Source organism: Procambarus clarkii, chromosome 12, assembly GCF_040958095.1.
Source record: "Procambarus clarkii isolate CNS0578487 chromosome 12, FALCON_Pclarkii_2.0, whole genome shotgun sequence".
Taxonomy (NCBI): domain Eukaryota; kingdom Metazoa; phylum Arthropoda; class Malacostraca; order Decapoda; family Cambaridae; genus Procambarus; species Procambarus clarkii.
The window spans coordinates 14,727,743-14,741,941 of NC_091161.1; the positions used below are offsets into that span (position 1 = coordinate 14,727,743).

General features: G+C 41.4%; 1 protein-coding gene across 1 annotated transcript in view; it reads left to right on the forward strand.

The window, feature by feature from the left end:
- The window catches only part of LOC123772863 (cyclin-dependent kinase 2), a 42,965-nt gene that overhangs the window by 26,354 nt on the left and 2,412 nt on the right, over nt 1-14,199 (forward strand). The window contains exons 2-5 of the mRNA XM_045766221.2: nt 5,181-5,319; nt 10,215-10,371; nt 12,432-12,604; nt 13,437-13,649. Of these exons, the coding sequence (XP_045622177.1) occupies nt 5,181-5,319; nt 10,215-10,371; nt 12,432-12,604; nt 13,437-13,649 (682 nt within the window). The remainder of the gene's footprint in view (nt 1-5,180; nt 5,320-10,214; nt 10,372-12,431; nt 12,605-13,436; nt 13,650-14,199) is intronic.

The window sequence follows — 14,199 nt, forward strand, 5'->3', positions numbered from 1 at the left end:
AGTGTTAAATACACTTCCTAATTATGTTCCTTAACTGAGGCAAAGATAATTGAATGACAAGGTGCTGGGTACAAGAGAGCCGTACTTACTAATACCGATTGCTCACATGTGACCTTGAGATGTTCTACCCTTGAGCCACAAACACACTTCTCCCGCTGTTAAGCACCATCTATGTAGTTTTTATGAGCGGTTATCTTGAGATGATTTCAGGGCCCCGCGGCCCAGTCCTCGACCAGGGCCTCCACCCCCAGGAAGCAGCCCGTGACAGCTGACTAACACCCAGGTACCTATTTTACTGCTAGGTAACAGGGGCATAGGGTGAAAAAAACTGCCCATTGTTTCTCGCCGGCACCTGGGATCGAACCCAGGACCACAGGATCACAAGTCCAGCGTGCTGTTCGCTCGGCCGACCGGCTCCCAGAGATTTACAGAGAGAGCCACAGAGATTCTACAGAAAAAAGGTGGTTGGGTTGACTGTGTCTATCTGGACCTAAAAACGGTTTTTGACAGTCCCCAACAAGAGATTTCGGACATCTCGATGAACTGTGGACATCTTAAAGAGAAAACTAGACTTTTCTAAAAAAAAAAAGTGCCGGACCAACCGGGCTGTGGTGGGGTATGTGGGCCTGCGGGCCGCTCCAAGCAACAGCCTGGTGGACCAAACTCAAGTCAAGCCTGGCCTCGGGCCGGGCTGTGGTGGGGTATGTTGGCCTGCGGGCCGCTCCAAGCAACAGCCTGGTGGACCAAACTCAAGTCAAGCCTGGCCTCGGGCCGGGCTTGGGAGTAGAAGAACCCCCAGAACCCCATCAAGCAGGTTTTTTGAAAATTGGAACATGCTGGATGGGTGACAGGGAGACTTCTGACTTGGATGAAAAATTTTCTGACTGAAAGATGAGGGCGGTAATCAGAGGCACTTTGTGACTGGAGGAGTGTTACTAGCGGAGTACCACAGGGTTCAGTTCTTGCACTAGTAATGTTCCTCTATATAAATGATCTACCAGAAGGAATAGAGAATTATATGAACATGTTTGCGGGTGATGCAAAGATACAGGAAAAGATAGGAGACATGATAAATTACAGTATAATCTACAGCACAAAATTCCCATGGGCATGCAAATTTTTTTTTTGTTTTGACGATTACTGACAACTTAAGCACATTCTCAAAAAAAAAAAAAAAAAAAAAAAAGTTCCTATCCCTTCTGTAGACCATTAATTGCCAAAGGTTTTGGCAATTTGTAATTACAGCAACCTAAAAATAACAAGTAAAATTAGAGTATGAACATTTTATGCATTGTTGAGGGAGAAGGGGAAACCCCATAAGAATAATTAGTGACTTTGTTATAACAGGTGGATGATGCACTCCACTCCAGATTGCTACTAGAGTGGAGTTCATTCCTTCTGCCCGTCCCATCCGAACTCGCCATTTGTTTCCCCCGTCCCATCCCAAATCTTTATCCTGACCCCTTCCATGTGCTATATGTAGTCGTAATAGCTTGGCGCTGTACCCTGATAATTCCCTCCCTCCACTCCAGCTACGAGCATCTAACTGTCGCTGCCCATTTGATAACATTTTAAGTTATCACTGATGTCAGGAGTGATTGTGCGTTTGAAAATACACTTAAGGAAACGGTACTCTTTGGGCTTGGGGTTCACATTATTTTTGTGGGTCTTGGGTTGGGATAACTTACTGTTGCGGGCTGCTGCTTTGTTGATCAAGGTTTAACAAAAGAGACGAGGGGGAGGAAATATTCATGCCCTGCTCCTATTATCTCGGTGAGTTATTACACCAAATATCTCCAGAGTGGGTGAAATGAGGATTCTTCGTTGCACTATGCAGTGAGAGTACACACATTTAGTAATGAAAGTAATGTCCTGTGCATGTCTATGCATGTGTGTACCGCATGCATCTTTTCCAAGACAGCCACTTGACTCATGAACATGGTAGACTAGTTATTGACTCCCAGATGCTAGTCTCTACGAGCGCCCCAGTGTTTACCACAGTTGCTGAAGTGTTAACGAGAGAAGCATTCAATAAGTGCCAATGAAATTCACTGTCGTGTGATCGGTTTTATTAATCTGTATAATCTATTAACGAGCTTTGCTTTGACACTTCAATGTAACGTCATTTCCCTTTTGTTTTTATGTATGCAGTGAGTATAAGTGAATTACTTAGCATTACTTAATCACCTTCTTCCGAACTTCGATGATCTTTGCAATCCATAGTGCTATACACATCTGAAAGAAAACTGGCCTGTTCAAAGGGTTGATCATTGGCCTGCCCTTATAGAAGATTGTGCTACTAAAGTACCCCAACATCTGAGGTCGTGGTAGTTAAATGCAGCTGGGGCTTTTCATGTAATGTTGTATTCATTCTGTCAACGGTCTGACCTCATCATGGCGAGCCTTGTTAAATACTGTGTGAAGGTTCACATCTGACCTACACAATGTAGAACTACAGTATTAAAAAGAAAATGTTCAGTCATATTAGTGTTATGTCCAATGACCTTGCACATTCTGATGCTAAGGAACCCATAAACATCCTGTATCCTATTAGTATTTTATACCAGCTGGAAAAGTTAGACGGCTGGCTACTACCAATCACAACATACATGCCACCAAATGTGACTTATACCTATGGCCTTCCTAGCACTGTACATAAAATGGAAAGCATTCTTGGCTTGGTTATGTACTGAACATGACCACCTGCAGCACCGTCGTGACCACCACCTGCGGCACCGTCGTGACCACCACCTGCGGCACTGTCTCGACCACCACCTGCGGCACCGTCGTGACCACCACCTGCAACACCGTCGCGACCACCACCTGCGGCACCGTCGCGACCACCACCTGCGGCACCGTCGCGACCACCACCTGCGGCACCGTCGCGACCACCACCTGCGGCACCGTCGCGACCACCACCTGCGGCACCGTTGTGACCACCACCTGCGGCACCGTTGTGACCACCACCTGCGGCACCGTTGTGACCACCATCTGCGGCACCGTTGTGACCACCATCTGCGGCACCGTTGTGACCACCACCTGCGGCACCGTCGCGACCACCCACTGCAGCACCGTCGTGACCACCACCTGCGGCACCGTCGTGACCACCACCTGCAGCACCGTTGCTACCACCATTTCTACATTCCATACAAAACTTCCTGTACTGGAGGGTGCAGCAGTAACGTAACACCAACAATTAACGAAGCACAAAAGGAAACTAGAAAGTGCTGAAATTTACAACTAGACTTGGTCTCTACTTACAAAGCCTTGGCTTTAAGGACACGTTAAGGAAGCTCAACCTCAGAATGTTTGAGATAAGCAGTAAAAGGATATATATACTTATTACATACAGTACGGTACTAGATTGTGATGGGAATAGACGAGATGAACAAAGCCAGCCTATTCAAATATTTTCTGTACATGGAGGTAGGACAAGAGAACATTGACAAGTGCTGGACACGCAGTTGAGTTGGAGGGTTTCAAGAAAGTTTTTGTTTCCTAAATGGATGGTGAACAAGTTTAATCCAATGAAAAAGGTACTGTAGTTAATGAACAAATCTACAAGGCCATGATGAGGGTTCGAACTTACGTCCGGGATGATTCCAAACGTGCCTTAGTCGACTGCGCCGCAACATAACCACGTCGTGGCGCAGTCGACTAAGGCGTGTCTAGGATCATCCCAGACGTAGGTTCGATCCCTCATCACGGGCCTTGTGGATTTGTTCATTTGATGCGTCACATTATTGTGATTTCTGTGTATAGTACTGTAGTTGTTGAAGTCACTTCCATCCACAACTTGAACAATAATTAACAGAACTTGAATGCGGAGAGTGCCAGGTATAAAAGACTAGTTCACAGGGCATGAAGAGCTATATCATACACTTCCTGTGATCACTGATAAGCAAGCATATCTGTTAAGATAAGCGCCACATGCCAATGTTGTCATAACCATATCCTAAGTTCTTTACACATTTGGAAGTTTTGGTGGCAGTACTCATTCTGGCACCCTATTTTTTTATTGTCCCCTGTATGCATTCCAGCCCCCTAGTTCCAGCACATTGTCCCCCCCCCCCCCTGTACTCATTCCAGTCCCCTGTTAGCACCGCATTACTAGGTGTATTCATTGCATTGCACTCGTCCTGTTTACACAATGCATCCCCCTAGTACTGTTTACTCAATGCTTATTGAGTAAACCCTTGTACTTACTGCACCCACCTTGGTACTCATTGTATCTTTCTTGTACTCATTGTATCTTTCTTGTACTCATTTGCTACTTCCCTTGTACAAATTGTACACCTTTCCTTGAGCCAGATTCACGAAAGCACTTACGAACCTGTACATCTTTTCTCAATCTTTGGCGGCTTTGTTTACAATTATTAAACAACCCGTCCTCGACTCGAGTCCATTACATCCAGCGGTCGCCCCCACAGACGCATTCATAAATTTTAACTTGCTGTTCATTCAAAACAAGAATTTTCTCAAATATAAATTAGTATTATAATATATTAGCATATTGTGCATATATAGGCATAGGTTAGGTTAGGTTAGGTGTTTAGGTTCGGTTGGCGATTATTTGCATTTGTAGTACGTGGGTGAAGCATTTATAGCGTTGTGGTTCGAACAAAACTCGTCAGTGAAGCACTTGTTCCGGAAGGGTTCGAACGAAATCAGTTGTGAGTCGTGTGTAAACCGCTTTTCATTCATAAACAGGGGGTTTGGTAGGTGGATGGAATCACTTTTGGATCTTTGTTTGGAGGACGGGCTGTATTAAACAGTTAATGAGTTCCGAAGCACCAGGAAGCTGTTTATAACAATAACAACAGTTGAATGGGAAGTTTTCATGCTTGTAAACTGTTTAATAAATGTAACCAAAGCCGTCAAAGATTGAGGAAAGATGTACACGTTCGTAAGTGCTTGAGTAAATGCTTTTGTGAATCTGGCCCCTCGTAATTAAGAGCCTCTGTAGTCATTACACGTGTGCTCATTAACGCACAGTTTGTAATGTGTGATGATTAGTAGCCCTGGGTTACTATATTCAGTCATGGATTCTATAATAAATCTCACCTAGTTTATATAATTCATTGATTTTTTGTTTATATTCATGTATGTATTATTGCAAGTACTGTGCTAAGTATTATTTGGCTAAAACGTGTGTCAAATAAGTGACTTGTTATTGACAGTGAGGCAGATGGGGTGCCCAGTACAGCTCTGCGTGAAATTTCCCTTCTGAAGGAGCTTGATCATGAAAATATTGTACGCCTTCTTGATGTCGTGTATGGTGATCGCAAACTCTACATGGTGTTCGAGTATCTTAATCAGGTGAGAGACATCTTTCCGAGGGCTGCTTAACGATTAACACTTAGGCAACAGCTGACTTGAGTAGTAATCCCATTGCCTAATGCCGATGCATGAATTAATGAAAGTGGGTGTCAGTTTATGGGCTAGGAATACATAAAAAATTCAACCTTCTTCCATTATAATGCTTTTCTACATAATGTTTTTATCAGCAGTCATAACCGTTAATGATTTGTTTCATTCCCTGCTTGAATATTTAGGCGTATTTTTCAAGTATATTTATTTTAGATTTTAATTCATTCTAAATAAAATTTAAATGATTTAATTTTGAACAAATATTTTTGCATTGTTCAATTTTTAGTCCAATTGGAAAGAGAAAATGTAATTATTACCTAAGTGTAGTTACAGGATGAGAGCTACGCTTGTGGTGTCTCGTCTTCCCAGTACTCTTTCTCAAATGACGCTTTAAAACTACCGATGCTTTTGGCCTCCACCACCTTTTCACTTAACTTTTTTCATTCACCTACCACACTGTTTGCAAAAGAAAAGTTTCAAATTATTTTGGGCACCTTTGATTCCATAGCTTGAATCTATGTCCTCTTATTCTTGAAGTATTCCTTCAAGATTACCTCTATTTCTATTTTTATATAATGGTCATATTGCCGCCACTTCTGTCTTCTAGCATTGGCATACATTTATTTAAAGGCTCTAGCCTTTCATCGTGATACAGGTGTACTTGTATTTCAGTTCCGGAAGCCATTTTGTAGCATGCCTTTGCACCTTTTGCAGTAAGATATGGGCTCCATACAACTGCTGCATATTCCAATTTTGGTCTCACAAAAGTCATGAACAGTTTTTCAGTATTTAAGCATTCATGTATTTAAAAGCCATTCTGTAGTGGGAGAGTGAATTTGGAACATATACTCCCTACTCTGTGTCCTTTATAGTGTTCTGGTGACAGTATACTATACAGAACTACTCCTAGATCTCTTTCTTTGTTATAGTTCTTTTAATTCCTTTCCACATAATTTGTAGGTTTTATGTGGCCTATTTTCTCCCATTTCATATTCCATAACATGGCATTTATTTATATTGAATTTCACTTGCCACATGAAGCTCCATGCCCTTATTTTGTCTAGGTCATTTTGAAGGGCAGACAACAAGTTACAATAATTGGGCTGAAGATATGACCAAACCACACCAGAAGATGAAGTGACGACGACATTTCAGTCTGTCCTGAATCAAAATGTCATCGTCTCTTCATGTCATGTTGTGTGGTTTGGCCATCACAATTGACTAAGTTTCTTATCTTCCCTGGCAGCTTAGCATCATCAGCAAGCATGTTCATATAATTCTGTATTCCTTCTGGCAGATCATTTATGTAGACAAACATTACTGGTGCAAAAACTGAACTCCACAATAACATCCCTTCCCCCCCCTCTTCTCCCCTGGGTGCTTGCTGATGACTTGTATTCCTGTCTTGTGGATTTCTCCATCCTCCGCCTGTACTCCTGCAGTGATTCTATCGAATCTGTTCCTCTCTTATATGTTCTACTCTGTTTCTGCCTGCCTCTGAAAAATGTCAGTAATATCATATTGGTTTTCCCGTTTATAATGCTGTGTACCTCACATGAAATTCCAGGCACTGAAGATTATAATTTTTTTTTCATTAATTAAAAATGGGCATAGTTTAGGGTGGAAGTATCTGCACTCTGTTCCAAACTGACATGTACACCTCCCCCAACATGTTCCTGCATTTTCGAGGATGCATAAAAGTGCATTTTTTCACCTCTGGGCCCATATTTGCATATTCCCTGTGCATGGTATTGCAAATATTCTCAATTTAAATTTTTTCTAGTTTATATTTGTGCTTGTCTTGGCCACCTCTATTGGAGCCATCCCCATTTTTTTGTCCTAATTTCTTCATTTACGCATTCTTTCTCACTATTGCTCTCATTGTTAATATTGCTGCTGTTATGTACAGTACCACGATACACACTCCCTCCACACTGCTGCTGTGGTTCTCTGTGACTGCGAGCAGCCATGTCCAACAGCCTGGTTGACCAATCTAGCAACCAGGAGGCCTGGTCGGGGACGGTTGTGGGGACGTTAGCCTCGAAATCATCGCAAGGTAACTTCAAGGTAGGTAAGGAGGATGCTGTTGCTTAGTTTTTGTCCACTGCTGGTAATTCTTGTCAGCTTATTCAGAACCTTGTGTGTTTTAGGTGTATTCATTCACAGTCTTCAAGGCAGTCTAGATGGGCAGGGGCTGTGCCTGGTGTTGGTCAAGGTAAGCCATTGGTGGAACCAGCAGCCAAGTCGCAAATGCTTCCCTTGGCTGCATTTTCTGCGATTGGTCAGAAACTTCATTGCTCTGCTCGCAAGGTGGTGTCTTGAGATTTGTGCCAGCCCTTTTGCAGTTGTCCCTGTTAATGGGGTGGTGGAGATGATCTAGCCTGGTTTGCTGATTGCCGGTCCTGTGATTTCTGGGCCCTTTGGGTTGTTCCTGTTGGCTTTTGGTGGATTTAATCGGTCCCGCCTCCTTTCAAGGTTTGGGGCTGTCCCGGCAGGCTTCCTCTCCATATCTCCGTTGGGTCATCTCGGGTAGCTTTGGGCATGGTTGAAATTACTTTAGTCTGGTGGATTTCTCTACATTTTTCTGGTCCCAAAAAGGGATTTACTAGATCTCCAGTTAATCCTCAATCTGTCATGGCTAAACCGGTTCATTCCCTGGCCCTTGTTTTGGATAACTACTTTGTCCTAGGCTCGGGTTCATCTCACTCGAAGCAGGCACTTACATGTATATATATTTTTCTGGTTTTATTTTTCGTTATTGTATTGTATATTTCAAAGAGGTAGTCAACCTCCAGGATGCTTATTGGCACACATCACTATACATCCAAGGTTCAAGGATAGTTGGTCCAGGACGGACCGAAACGTCGTCGTCCCTTCAACTTCTAGTGTGTGGTCTGGTCAACATACTTCAGCCACGTTATTGTGACTCACCGTTCAAGGATAGGTTAGGGTTTGAAGTGGGGCATCAGGCTTACTGATGCAACGCTGCCGTCAGTTGGTGTTGGTTAGTCGGCCTTGGGTGACTGGTTGCTCGAACAGCTGTGCAGCAGCCTCAACTTTGTCATCTTTGTATATGCCTTGGACACAGTGCGTGCATCCATGGCAGTCTGACAAATGAACCCCATGGTTCATCATGTGAATCGTGGGAAGACTTGCTTCAGTCTTTTTCTTCCCGTGCTGGACTATGTGGGTTGCTTGTCTTCTGATTGTAGGGATTTGGCTCTGTATGGTCTCGTTTTTGCCTGTTTATCAGGAAGTGGACTGGTTGATACCTGGTTGACTATGTATCACCAACTCATTCTAAAGTTAGTGCTGCGAGATGGTCAGTTACCATGTGGCAACTGTGGCTTCATCACGATGGCATGGAGCCTGTACTTGTTTATATAGGTCTGTTCCCTGATGACCAATAGGAATGATTGATAGGAATTTAAAACCAAAAAATCAGTGCATATATGTTTAGAATGAATGAAATAGTATACAGTACTGGAATTTATTTCTAAAAGCATTAGCCGTAAAACGGTTTCTGTTATTCTTTAGCAATATCTTGCTTATGTTAGGCCTCATTTAGACTTTGAAGTTCAATTTTAGTCACCATAATATAAATTGGATATAAATTCACTTAAATGCATTCAGAGAAGGATGATAATGCTAATCTTGGTAATTAGAAAACCTTTTTAGAAAGATTATGAAAGTTTATTTTGTATTCTCTAGAAAGGCACCAAGTTGTGATATAATTGAAGTGTACAAGTGGATAAAAGGGTTTAATACAGTAAATAGGATAACAATATGATGTAAATATTCACTCAAAATAGAACACAAAACAATGGACTTGATAATGGTCCAGGACGGACTGAAACGTCGTTGTCTTCTCATCTTCTGGTGTGTGGTTTGGTCATCATATCTTCAGCCACGTTATTGTGAATCATCGTGTGCGATGAATTTAAATTGGAAAAGTTTAGATTTCAGAAAGACCTGGGTTAAACATAGGTTTTGGAAGCAGTTGTTGTCTTGTGGAACAGATTAATGGGGAAATGTAATCACTTGATTGTTTCAAGCATAGGTTTAACATACATTGATATGAATGAGTTTTGGGGTGGATATAAATAAGAGTTGTCTCACATGGACCGATTGGCTTTTTGTAGTTTTCATTAATTCTTATGTTCCTGAGCCAAGTAATGAATTTTTGATAACTGTCATCAGCATTGCTATCATCAGCATCATTTTCGTTGCTATCTCACCCTCCACTCTCCTCTCCCACCATGTCCCTTCCCTCCATTTTCCTCCTCCCACCATGGAGGCCTGGTCGACGACCGGGCCGTGGGGACGCTAAGCCCCGAAAACACCAAGTTAACCATTCCCCACTCCGCCATCCACTCCCCCTCCCATCACTCCCCTCCTCCCATCAAACCACCTCTCCCACCACCCTCATGTTACTAAACATTTCTTCATTACTCCAACTTTTAACTCATTATATTTCACATGAATCTGTTCGTATCCTTGATATATGGCAGTCTGAGGATACGACTAGTTACTATCAAAACAGCTTGTTTCCCATTGTAAATACAGTACCATAATGTGATGACCAGACGTGAATCTTCCTGGTACACCTCAAGTTCTTTTTGACGGATTGCACTGTTCTTAGATATCTTATTATAGGTTAGACTTATATTTACAGTTCAAAGTTTAGTTTTAATAATGCTTTAGAGAAATGTGATATTAAATTTCTATAACTTTTGTCATGATTTGGCTGAAGTTAAATACAAAATTGGACAATATTTTAATGGAACATTTCTTGTACTTTTAATGAGGTTTCAAAATGTTGAAAGTAGTTAATTTAACGACAGGACCTGAAGAAGTTGTTTGACGAGTGTTGTGGCGGCCTGCAGCCAGACCTGGTACGCAGCTACATGCAGCAACTCCTGAGAGGCATCGCCTTCTGTCACACTCGTCGCATCCTTCACCGCGACCTCAAACCACAGAATCTTCTCATTGATGCTAAAGGTGAAAGTTTTTCTAAATTCACACAAAGTATGCAATTAGTGTATTAAATAATCCCTTAGTGATACAAAAAGGCACCTTGGGAAGTCACCTTTCATATGCCAGGGGATATTTTAATGAGGAGCCGGTCGGCCGAGCGGACAGCACGCTGGTCTTATGATCCTGGGTTCGATCCCAGGCGCCGGCGAGAAACAATGGGCAGAGTTTCTTTCACCCTATGCCCCTGTTACCTAGCAGTAAAATAGGTACCTGGGTGTTAGTCAGCTGTCATGGGCTGCTTCCTGGGGGGTGGAGGCCTGGTCGAGGACCGGGCCGCGGGGACACTAAAAAAAAGCCCCGAAATCATCTCAAGATAACCTCAAGATATCCATACTATTCCTTTTCTGGAGATGTATATGGTACTGTTCAATGAAATCACAATACAGATTGATTGAAGATGATTAAGCCACCCGAGGGGTGGCATGGGCATGAATATCACGTAAACCACACTATCGTGATGTATCTATGATAAGATATTGTAGTGGGATAAAACTCTCATCCGTGGACCTACAGATATTATCACCATATTACCTCAATGTTCTCATGGGGCACTGCTTTCTTGTAATGTGTATATTGAAATCTATAGCAACCTGCCATAAGATTGAAACTTGAATATGATGCACTTTCAATTGAAATTCACTGGTGATTATTTTTCCATGTCTGTCAACTTATAATAAAAGAAACACCAAGGAAAGTGGTTCTCACTAAACACTTACCGAGGTAAGTATTGTTTTCTGTACAAGTATTGACCAAACTTAGGCCTTCACACATTATTAATATGTTGGAGCTTGCAGAAAATTCACTCTTAATGAAAGAATGCAAATTAGAAATATATATATATATATATATTAGTATATTTTGGTAGCAGTCTTTCCTGTAGACATATATTATTAAATATGACCGAAAAAGTAAGATTAATAATTCTAACACGAATTTTCTCAATCTTTCGTACATTACGCTTCACTGTTGGAGGTAAATCAAAAATCACTTCTCCAAAATTCATTTTTATTTCTAGTCTGACGCGACACGGGCGCGTTTCGTAAAACTTATTACATTTTCAAAGACTTCACAAATACACAACTGATTAGAACGTATCTCTGATTTTATATCTACATTTGAGTGAGGTGGGAAGGGTGATGTGGCATTAACACAAGACAGAACAGGAGGGGATATTAATAGGGTATTAAAAGTATCAACACAAGACAGAACAGAAACAATGGGTATCGAATAGAAGTGTTTGTAGAAAGCCTATTGGTCCATATTTCTTGATGCTTCTATATTGGAGCGGAGTCTTGAGGTGGGTAGAATATAGTTGTGCAATAATTGGCTGTTGATTGCTGGTGTTGACTTCTTGATGTGTAGTGCCTTGCAAACGTCATCGATAGATACAGCGATAGCAGGCGGCTTGACGTTTGCGAGGCACTACACATCAAGAAGTCAACACCAGCAATCAACAGCCAATTATTGCACAACTATATTCTACCCACCTCAAGACTCCGCTCCAATATAGAAGCATCAAGAAATATGGACCAATAGGCTTTCTACAAACACTTCTATTCGATACCCATTGTTTCTGTTCTGTCTTGTGTTGATACTTTTAATACCCTATTAATATCCCCTCCTGTTCTGTCTTGTGTTAATGAATTACAATTAATTGAATTACATACCCCAATGAATTTCCCATGGCACTGACTATTACTCCTAATGTTAAGTCTATGAAAAAATAATGTAAAATTTAATCCAAGCAACACTGACAGAATTACCATTCGTAGCCTATTTTTTCCGATGCTTTGTGGGCGAGTTTAACCGAGTGAAATTTTATTTCACCCTATCATATGATGGATATCTACCAGGAGAATCAGTTTTGATGAAATTTCACCTCATCTTATTTATTTCTCACACACCATCCTCTAAAATCTTAATTTTCATAGGGAACATGGCTCATGAACTAATACCTCCAAAATTCTTGTCGGTCAATCTTGAATTATATTTTTTCTTATACTGTATATTTGTATGCATTTCAGGATCAATAAAACTTGCAGATTTTGGCTTAGCCAGAGCATTTTGCTTACCAGTACGAGCCTATACACACGAAGTGGTGACCTTGTGGTACAGAGCTCCAGAAATTCTTCTTGGGGCAAAGAACTATTGCACTGCTGTTGATATGTGGAGTCTTGGTGCCATATTTGCTGAAATGGTGAGTGTTGTCATCCACGGGTCAAGATCCATAGCGATGCATTATTTACATGATTGGTTAATGAAAAGCCATTTCTAAGTTTTAGTACTCTTTTTACATCACAAACCTTCTGTTCATTCATATCTAAAATATTCTGCCACTTTTAAAGTGGCAGAATGTTGATATAAATAAATAACTTGTTTTATTATTCAGATACAACTGAAGTATACCGGGAGTCAATTCTGAGAGTTCTCCCTAAGCCCGGCCTGGGGCCAGGCTTGTTTTATGATAACTTTATCTACTGGCTGTTGCATGCAATGGCCCACAGGCCACCACATGTCTCTTATAACCCACATGGCCCAGCTCTTCTTGCAGGAGGTTGTCTTGACAAGTTTCTTGAATGCGTCTACTTTTCTTCTGGCAATATGTCTCGTATTTGGTGGAAGGGTATTCAATAGCTGTGGCGTTATAAGCCATATTTGTGTATTATAGTGGTGAGCTGCAATCTTATTTTTGATAAAAGTTTCCCCACGGACCACATTTAACTGCAAAATTATTTATTTTATACTGTGCATAGACATGTGTAATGTTCGCAGGCGATGAGTCACAATAACGTGGCTAAAGTATAATGACCAGACCACACTAGAATGTGAAGGGACGACGACGTTTCGGTCCGTCCTGGACCATTCTCAAGTCGATTGTCGTCGTCCCTTCACATTCTAGTGTGTGGTCTGGTCATGTGTAGTGTTCTGTACTGTACATTGTTAGATTAGTGATACCTTTCTTAATTACTCCTCTATGTTTTAATCAATATTGGTTACTTCTAATTGCTACATATTTTATTATACAACAGCTGACAAGAAAAGCTCTATTCCCTGGTGATTCCGAGATTGACCAGCTGTTTCGTATATTCCGAACTTTGGGCACACCAGGAGAACAGGATTGGCCTGGCGTAACTCAGCTACCAGATTACAAAAGTACATTTCCTCGCTGGGAAGTGGATGCCAGTAACTCCCTAGCACAGTTAGTCCCGTGTCTCGATGACAGTGGACGACAGTTGCTTCTGGTGAGTTTGTAGTCGTACTTTATTTCATAACAAATTTTTTACCTTATTTTTCAATATTGCCTGTAAAATTTATTGCATTTTTATTTCGGTAATAATTTATATATTTAGTAAGTAATGTTTGATGGTAAAAGGAAAGCACTTATAATTAAACTTTTTCCCGTTGTTGGCCTATTTGGAATATTTTTAACCATCATCCAGAGGGGAAACGTGAGTAATGTTATGTGATAAAGTATCTCAAATGTAAATGAACATAGCTGCATACCTAACCCAAACGCACTGTCCCAGTCTTGTTTGCCATCTTTTGTGAAGCGCAAAACAGCAACTAATATGTGTTTATAAATTTGAAAATATAGTACAATACGTGATGTTGCATTGTGCTTTTTAATGTATAAATTTCATCTTGAGGTTATCTTGAGATGATTTCGGGGCTTTAGTGTCCCCGCGGCCCGGTCCTCGACCAGGCCTCCACCCCCAGGATTGGTTACCATCCCAGTGGTAACCAGCTGCCCGTGACAGCTGACTAACTCCCAGGTACCTATTTACTGCTAGG